We start from the raw sequence: 9,422 nt of genomic DNA on the forward strand, positions 1-9,422 counted from the left end.
GCTGAGGGACTAGCAAAGTCTAAGAGGAAGTTTCTTAACGATGATGACGCATTGGTTGTGGATGATGAGGAGTGTGATGTGGACTTGAGTTTCTTAGAAGTGCCTGTGACCGGAGATGAAAATCTGGACAACTCATATGATCCTGGAGCAGAGTCTGATGGTGCCAACTCTTGGCACTCCGAGGAAATGAAGACTCCTCCTCCTTCGGATGAAGAATTTTCTGAAGAAGAGCCAGATGATGTATTCCCAGTATTTAGAGATGGTATTCGATTCGGTGATTTAAAACTTGAGGTGGGGATGAAATTTAATACAAAGTGGGAGTTCAGAGAGGCAGTGAGAGAGTTTACAATTCAAGAAGGTAGGAGGATTCAGTTTATTAAGAACGATGCTGTGAGATGCAGGGCTATTTGTAAAGTTGAGGATTGCAAGTGGGTGGTATATGCATCACGAGACCACGAGGAGACATGTTGGCAGATAAAAACCTTGAATGACGACCACACTTGTGCTAGAGAGGCCTCCAACTGAGCTGCAAATAGGAATTGGTTGACTAGCAAGTTAGTGAAGAAGGTTAGGAAATATCCTAACTTCAGACAATGTGAGGCAGCTGTATACTTCAAGTCCAAGTGTGATCTTGTGCTGAATAGGAATTCAATTTCTAGAGCCTTGGCAGACGCTAGAGCTGTGGTGTATGGGGATGAGAAGGCCCAGTATGCAATGGTAAGGGACTATGGAGAAACTCTATTGAAGTGTAATCCGGGGTCAACAGTTAGAATAGGAACCATCCCCCAACCAGATGGAAATGTGATCTTTCAGAGGATGTATGTATGTCTTAGTGGGTGCAAAAATGGTTTTAAGGCCGGGTGCAGGCGACTGATTGGTTTAGATGGTGCGTTCCTTAAAACTCAAACTGGAGGCCAGATTCTATCCGCTGTGGGTCAGGACGCAAATCATCACATCTATGTTATAGCATGGGCAATTGTGGATGTCGAGAACACGGAGAACTGGAGGTGGTTTCTGGAGCTACTCCATGAGGACCTTGGAGACTATAAAGAAAACAAATGGTGCTTCATGAGCGACATGCAAAAGGTAAATATAAATGGCTATTGTTTGCCCTTTCCTAGTAGGTTGTTGTATTAGAATTGGTATAGCCTATTGCTAGTTAATGTAAGTACCTTGAACTGAATTGTATTGCTGTGAACTGAATGCCTTTACTGCTTGTGCATAGTATGCTGTGAACTGAATTGTATGATGTAAACTTAGTTGTATAAAGCTGTGAACTGAATGTTGTTACTGTTGTATACTGTTTGAGTTTTATGTGAACTATGCTCCTAGGGACTATTATGTATCACGACTTATAACTCAGGGACTATTATGTATCTCGATTTTTAAGTCAGGGACTATTATGTATCACGATTTGTAAGTCAGGGACTATTATGTATCACGATGCGTAACTCAGGGACTATTATGTATCACGAATTGTTTCTGTTTCACATGCAGGGCCTGCTGTCTGCAGTCCAGGAGGTCATGCCTCATGTCCACCATAGGTTTTGCGTGTGGCACTTATGGAGAAATTTTAACAAGCAGTGGAAGGATTTAGAGTTAAGGGGTTTACTTTGGGAATGCGCACGATCAACAACTTATCAAGATTTCTCTGACAATATGAAGAAGATTAAAAAAATTAATGAAGATGCGTGGAGTTACCTGAACAAGTGGCCTATGGAGTCCTGGACAAAGTCAGCATTTAGTCATGCTCCTAAACTGGATAATATCTGCAATAACGCTTGCGAGGTCTTTAATGCAAGAATGAAGGAAGCAAGGGCCAAGCCAATCATCACGCTACTTGAGGAGGTCAGAATGTTTGTTTTGAGAACAATCGCTAAAAACAAAGTTAAGTTAGCCAAGCATGTAGGAAAGCTACCACCAGTGGTTCAAAGTAGGTTGGACAAGATCAGGAAGGAGTCTAAAAGTTGGATGCCAATCTGGACAGGGGATGATAACTATGAGAAGTTTGAAGTTCATGGTCATCCAACTAACATGGTAGTGGATTTGGGCAAGCGACTCTGCACATGTCAATTTTGGATGCTAACAGGTAATTACATACTTCTTTATTAACCAAGAGAACTGTGTTAAATACTTTAATGACACATTACTTTGTTAATTCCTTCAGGAATGCCCTGTGTGCATGCGTGTGCAGCCCTCGCAAGGGTGAATAAGAGGCCTGAAGATTTCTGCCATAAGTGGCTCACCATGGACGCATATAGAGACACCTATACACATTACATAAATCCATTGCCTGGACAATCTCTTTGGGAAAAATCTGACCAGAATAGACCACAAGCTCCAAAGAAAAAGAAGAAGCCTGGACCAGTAACAAAGAAAAGGAGAAAGGATGCAGATGAGGGTAATGAGGGAAGCAAGAAGTCTAAGGTAACTGGGACTCTAAAGAGACAACTAAAACCATTTACCTGCAAATACTGTCTACAAAAGGGGCACACAAAGAGGGGTTGTCCAAAAAAGAGAGCTGCTGATGTTGCTCAAGTTCTTGCTGATGCAGCAGCAGCTGTAGTTGCTGCTAAGACAAAGCCCACTGAACAAGCACCTACTGAAGCTCCTCCAGATGCACCTGCTCCGCCTCCTCCAGAAGCACCGTCTCAAGCTGCTCCAGAAGCCCCTGCTCAGCCACCTGCACCAGTTGAGATCGACCTCTCCCAGCCAAACTACTCCGATGCACAACAGTCCCAACATAGTCAAGAGGTAGTTGCATTTAGTTTCACATATCAACCTCAAAATTGTTGTCCACGTTGAATTGAATTTATGTCCTACTGAAACAGGATCCACCTGCGAGGCCATCAAAGTTGCAGACAAGAAGGAGGTCCTCCACACCACCATCAGGCTCGATTACTGTGGATCCACTACAAGGAGCAAGCTCAGCCACATCTTCAAGACTGGCCAACTTCCTCAAATTTGTCCCAACACCTGGCTTCAAGCCACCAAGGAAGAAGAAATGAAGATGATCCTTTTTTTGCCTATTTTGGATGAAACTTGACAGCTTTTTGTAAATGATGCTTTTTGTTTTGTGGCCTGAATTTATGACAGTAGACTTTTAGTATATCTGAATAGATTATGACAATCATGGCACTCTGTGGCCTTTGGCTAAGGTATATTTTGTCTAAACAGTTGTCATTAGTAAGGCAGGATTATTGTTACTTTTGTTAAAACTTATTGATATGGATATTGATATTGTTACAATTTCTTCCAGCTTCAAGTATGCTACTTCACATGCATTTTTTTTGCAAATTCTTTCAGCAATTTCATTGAATGACAGAAAACAAATATGACATCTGAGAAGAAAAATTTTACTTTCTTCTAATACACTTCCACCCTGAATACAGAAACACAAACTCATCTTCAAGCTTTAACTACCAACATAAAACCCACAACAAAAACTACAAACAAAGCCAAACCTAAAATGTACATTTTTTGGGTTCTAATTTCAGCTTCTATCTTCCCAATTCTCCAAGCCAAATCCACCCTAACTTGGTCACCATCCACAGTAGACATTACCCTTCCTCTCAGGTCTTCTTCTCCAATGTCAGCCCAGACAAACAAACCACACCACCTCTTACCATTAACATTGTAGTTAGGGCACCCAAAGAATGGCTTGTTAGGGTTAGCCTCTGTTGTGGACCACCGAAGAACAGGGCGGCACCCACACCCACACCACTGTGGAACAACCGACCCTCTACTTCGACTGGAACTCCTACTGTTGGACCGCATGGAACTCTGGCTCCCACTTGCAATCATGCTGGTAAACTTGGAAGGGAGCAGGAGACGAAGAACCAGAGAGAAACGGGTAGAAGAAGAAGATGATGGGGTGACATGGTGAACTTAGGTTTTAAAAGGGGGATAAGGACTAAATTGGAGCAATTCAAACTTTAGGCCACGTCATACAACCGTTACTGTGTCCAGCGTGGCAATATTTGCCAAGTCACTAACGGCGTCAGACCTCCGGTGACGGAAAATAGGGAAAGGACTAACGTGGTGCATTTTTTCGAATCTGGGGGACTAATTTGGTGCAATTGGGATCTGGAGGACTAAATCGGTGCAACTCGTCAATCTCAGGGACCAAAGTGGGGCTTAACTCCAATATGGAGGACACTTTGTAGGTGAGCGAACAACCACTAAAGTTCTCCAATGTGGTTTCTACTGGCCTACCCTCTATAGAGACTCCCGAGAGTTTGTACATAACTGTGACAGTTGCCAGAGAGCTGGTAAACTACCTCACGGTTATGCCATGCCTCAGCAAGGGATCTTAGAGATTGAGTTGTTTGATGTTTGGGGTATTGACTTCATGGAACCTTTCCCGCCATCATACTCAAACACTTATATTCTGGTGGCAGTAGACTATGTATCTAAATGGGTAGAGGAAATTGCAAAACACACTAATGATACTAAGACAGTGATGAAGTTCCTCCAGAAGCACATCTTCAGCAGGTTCGGTGTCCCTAGGATACTGATCAGTGATGGAGGCACTCATTTATGCAATAAACAGCTTCACTCTGCTCTGGTCAGATAAGGAATTAACCATAAAGTGGTAACAACATATCATCCACAGACAAATGGGCAGGCTGAAGTCTCAAATAGAGAACTAAAACGAATCCTGGAATGGACTGTAAGTACCCGTAGAAAGGATTGGGCAAGAAGTCTGGATGATGCTCTGTGGGCATACAGAACAGCATTCAAAACTCCTATAGGAACCTCTCTATACCAGTTGGTATATGGAAAAGCCTGTCATCTGCCAATAGAACTGGAACACAAGGCCTACTGGGCAACCAGGTTCCTAAACCTTGATGCTAAGATAGCTGGAAAAAAAAAAAGATTACTCCAGTTGAATGAGCTGGAAGAGTTCAGACTCAATGCTTTCAAAAATGCTAAAATTTATAAAGAGAAAGCAAAAAGATGGCATGATTAAAGGCTGTCATCTAGATTCTTTGAGGTAGGACAGAAGGTCCTGCTGTTTAACTCTAGGCTCAGATTGTTCCCTGGGAAATTAAAATCCCGGTGGAAGGGACCATATGTGATTACAAGTGTGTCACCATATGGCTATGTAGAGCTTCAGGATATTGACTCTGACAAAAAGTTCATTGTTAATGGACAGAGAGTTAAACATTATCTTGAAGGCAATGTTGAGCAAGAGTGCTCAAAACTGAGACTAAATTAATAGCTCAATAAAAGTCCAGCTAAAGACAGTAAAGAAGCGCTTATTGGGAGGCAACCCAATCTTATTTATCTATGTTAATTACTACTTCATTTCATTTTCCATTGTTATTTTATATTTTCTTTAGGTTAATGATCATGTCGAGTCATAAAAACAGCTGCAGAATTAAAGCGGAATAAAAAATAGTATCAAAATTAGCATACCCTGGAGGACAGGCTTACTGGCGTTTAAACGCCAGTAATGATAGCAGAATGGGCGTTTAATGCCCAGTCTGGCAACATTCTGGGCGTTAAATGCCAGAATTGGCAGACAGACTGGCGTTTAACGCCAGAAAGGGGTGTCTGGTGGGTATTAAACGCCAGAAATGGTAGCATTCTGGGCGTTTAAGGCAAGGATGACACAAGGGAGGTAATTTTGTTTCCCATTCGATTATTTTCAATTTTTCATGTTTTAATTCATATTTTTTTTGCATCAAACATGTTTTAAACTTTCATCTTTCAATTTCTATTTTCAAAAATTAATAATCTTTCCAATTCTTTTTAATTCTTTTTCAATTCTTTTCAAATCCTTCCAAGACGTTTTCAAAACTTACATATCTTTTCAAAATCTTTTCAACTCTTCTTAACTTTTCTTGTATACAGTAATAAGTTTTCATAATTAATTGCATCATTCTTCTTCTACTCCCTTCTATCCACTTTTGCTCGAGAACAAGCAAACCTTTTAAGTTTGGTGTGGAAAAGCTCAGCTTTTCGCTTTCCATAACCACTAATGGCACCTAAGGGCAGAGAAACCTCTAGGAGGAGGAGCAACAAAGGCAAGGAAGAGACATAGAGGAGTTCAAGCACTCCATAAGATCTTCAAGAGGAAGAACTAGCCACCATCACTAAGGTGGATCCGTTCTTTAATCTCCTTGTTCTTATTTTTCTGTTTTTCGGTTCCTATGCTTTATGTTTTATCTATGTTTGTGTCTTTATTGCATGATCATTAGTGTCTAGTGTCTAGTATCGATGTCTTAAAGCTATGAATAATTCCATGAATCCATCACCTTTCTAAAAAAACTGTTTTTAATTGCAAAAGAACAAGAAGTACATGAATTTCGAATTCTATCTTGAATTTAGTTTAATTATTTTGATGTGGTGGCAATACTTTTTGTTTTCTGAATGAATGCTTGAACAGTGCATATTTTTTAATTTGTTGTTTATGAATGCTAAAATTGTTGGCTCTTGAAAGAATAATGAAAAAGGAGAAATGTTATTGATAATCTAAAAAATCATAAAATTGATTCTTGAAGCAAGAAAAAGCAGTGAAGAACAAAGCTTGCGAAAAAAAATGGCGAAAAAAAAAAAAGAGCAAGCTGAAAAAGCCAGTAACCCTTTAAACCAAAAGGGAAGGGTAGAAAAAGGATCCAAGGCTTTGAGCATCAGTGGATATGAGGGCCCAAAGGAATAAAATCCTGACCTAAGTGGCTAAATCAAGCTGTCCCTAACCATGTGCTTGTGGCGTGAAGGTGTCAAGTGAAAAGCTTGAGACTGAGCGGTTAAAGTCGTGGTCCAAAGCAAAAAAGAGTGTGCTTAAGTGCTCTGGGCACCTCTAATTGGGGACTCTAGCAAAGCTGAGTCACAATCTGAAAAGGTTCACCGAGTTATGTGTCTGTGGCATTTATGTATCCGGTGGTAATACTGGAAAACAAAATGCTTAGGGTCACGGCCAAGACTCATAAAGTAGCTGTGTTCAAGAATCAACATACTAAACTAGAAGAATCAATAACACTATCTTAATTCTGAGTTCTTATGGAAGCCAATCATTCTGAACTTCAAAGGATAAAGTGAGATGCCAAAACTGTTCAGAAGCAAAAAGGCTACAAGTCCCGCTCATCTAATTAAAACTAATTTTCATTGATATTTTTGGAATTTGTTGCATATTCTCTTATTTTTATCCTATTTTCCTTTTAGTTGCTTGGGGACAAGCAACAATTTAAGTTTGGTGTTGTGATGAGCGGATAATTTATACCCTTTGTGGCATTATTTTTATATAGTTTTTAGTATGTTTTAGTTACTTTTTATTATATTTTTATTAGTTTTTTTTTTTTTTTGCAAAAATCACATTTCTGGACTTTACTATGAGTTTGTGTATTTTTTTGTGATTTCAGGTATTTTCTGACTGAAATTGAGGGACCTGAGCAAAAAACTGATTCAGAGGCTAAGAAAGGACTACAGATGCTGTTGGATTCTGACCCTTCTACACTCGAAATGGATTTTCTGGAGCTACAGAGGCTCAATTGGCGCGCTCTCAAGTGCGTTGGAAAGTAGACATCTTGGGCTTTCCAGCAATATATAATAGTCCATACTTGGCCTGAGATTTGGTAGCGCAAACTGGCGTTTAAACGCCAGCTCCTTACCCTTTTCTGGCGTTAAATGCTAGAACTGGCATAAAAGTTGGAGTTAAACGCCCAAACTGGCACAAAAGCTGGAGTTCAATGCCAGGAATAGCCTATGCACGTAAAAGCTTCAGTACTCAGCCCAAACACACACTAAGTGGGCCCCAGAAGTGGATTTCTGCACTATCTATCTTAGCTTACTCATTTTCTGTAAACCTAGGTTACTAGTTGAGTATAAAAACCACTTTTAGAGATTCATTTTGTACCTCATGACATTTCACATCAGAACTTGTATTTTCTACGGCATGAGTCTCTAAACTTCATGGTTGGGGGTGAGGAGCTCTGCTGTGTCTCGATGGATTAATGCAATTACTTCTGTTTTCTATTCAATCACGCTTGTTTCTATTCTAAGATATTCACTCGCACTTCAACATGATGAATGTGATGATCTGTGACACTCATCACCATTCTTACCTATGAATGTGTGCCTGACAACCACCTTCGTTCTATCTGCAATAGCTTGAGTGTGTATCTCTTGGGTTCCTGGTTCACGCGTTTGATTGCATCTCCTGACAACAGAGCATTCAAATTCGTGAGACCAGAGTCTTCATGGTATAGGCTAGAACCAATTGGCAGCATTCTTGGGATTCGGAAAGTCTAAACCTTGTCTGTGATATTCCGAGTAGGATCTGGGAAGGGATGACTGTGACGAGCTTCAAACCTGCGAATGTTGGGCGTAGTGACAGTGTGCAAAATGACAAGGGTCCTATTCCAACGCTAGTGGGAACCGACAGATGATTAGTCGTGCGGTGACAGCGCATATGGATTTGTTTTCATCCGAGAGGATCATACAGCCTGCCATGGAAAGAGCCGTGCGTGTTCGGAGAAGAAGACAGTAGGAAAGCAGAGATTCAGATGACAGAGCATCTCTGGAACCTCAACCTGTCTCTCATTACTGAATCACAAGTACCATTTATTTTATGTTATTTATTTTCATAAATATAATCACTCTTATCATTAATCTCCTGAATAAGATTTACAAAATAACCATAGCTTGCTTCAAGCCGACAATCTCCGTGGGATCGACCCTTACTCACGTAAGGTATTACTTGGACGACCCAGTGCACTTGCTGGTTAGTTGTGCGGAGTTGTGAAAAGTGTAATCACAATTTCGTGCACCAGTGGCCCATGCGCACGTGTGGGGTGATTTTTTTTTTGCAGTATGGAAGATGCAGATGCTGATGCGGATGTTATGAATGATTTTAGAGAGATTAAAATAAAATAAAATGAAACTAGAAACAAACAAAACGAAATAAAATTTAATTTGAAAAAAGAACGATCATACCGTGGTGGGTTGTCTCCCACCTAGCACTTTTAGTTAAAGTCCTTAAGTTGGACATTTGATGAGCTCATTGTTATGGTGTCTTGTGTTTGAACTCATCCAGAAATTTCCACCAATGCTTGCAATTCCAATATCCTCCGGGGTCCCAAACTAGGCACGTAAAGCCTTCGAGCAAATCTAAGCAGGTTTTCAGGCTCCACGAGTGTTGATTGTCAGAATGAATCCCAGGATCCCAAACCTTGCTTTTGTACCTGTCTTTGTATTGATCTTCATTTTTCCAGCCGGGCGGTACACAACCTGAATTTCTACTTAGATACCCAAAGTCTTCCGAAACCCATTAAATCGAGCTTATACCAATCCTTGCATTTCCAATCGGAGAGTGGAACCGTATTGAACCTTGGATAACAACTTCTATTACTAACCATCTCCCTCTTACTCTTAAAGCCGCAAAGAGCGCTAAGCTGGCCATCTGTTTCAAGCAAGCC

The 9,422-nt window shown here is 40.6% G+C and overlaps 1 protein-coding gene across 1 annotated transcript; it reads left to right on the forward strand.

The window, feature by feature from the left end:
* The first annotated feature begins 714 nt into the window (after positions 1-714).
* LOC148579619 (uncharacterized) lies at positions 715-3,008 on the forward strand. Its single transcript, XM_088490828.1, has 4 exons — positions 715-1,086; positions 1,498-2,089; positions 2,168-2,754; positions 2,832-3,008. The coding sequence occupies exons 1-4, from the start codon at positions 715-717 to the stop codon at positions 3,006-3,008; spliced, it is 1,728 nt and encodes a 575-aa protein (XP_088346954.1).
* Positions 3,009-9,422: the final 6,414 nt, after the last annotated feature.

The sequence above is a fragment of the Arachis ipaensis genome, chromosome B10 (genome assembly GCF_059453495.1).
Source record: "Arachis ipaensis isolate K30076 ecotype BB chromosome B10, ASM5945349v1, whole genome shotgun sequence".
Taxonomy (NCBI): domain Eukaryota; kingdom Viridiplantae; phylum Streptophyta; class Magnoliopsida; order Fabales; family Fabaceae; genus Arachis; species Arachis ipaensis.

Coding starts and splice junctions, on each gene's coding strand:
- LOC148579619 (XM_088490828.1), top strand. CDS start 715: ATGGTAAGGGACTATGGAGAAACTCTATTGAAGTGTAATCCGGGGTCA. Junction 1,087..1,497: donor TCATGAGCGACATGCAAAAG/GTAAATATAAAT, acceptor TTTCACATGCAG/GGCCTGCTGTCTGCAGTCCA. Junction 2,755..2,831: donor AGTCCCAACATAGTCAAGAG/GTAGTTGCATTT, acceptor CTACTGAAACAG/GATCCACCTGCGAGGCCATC.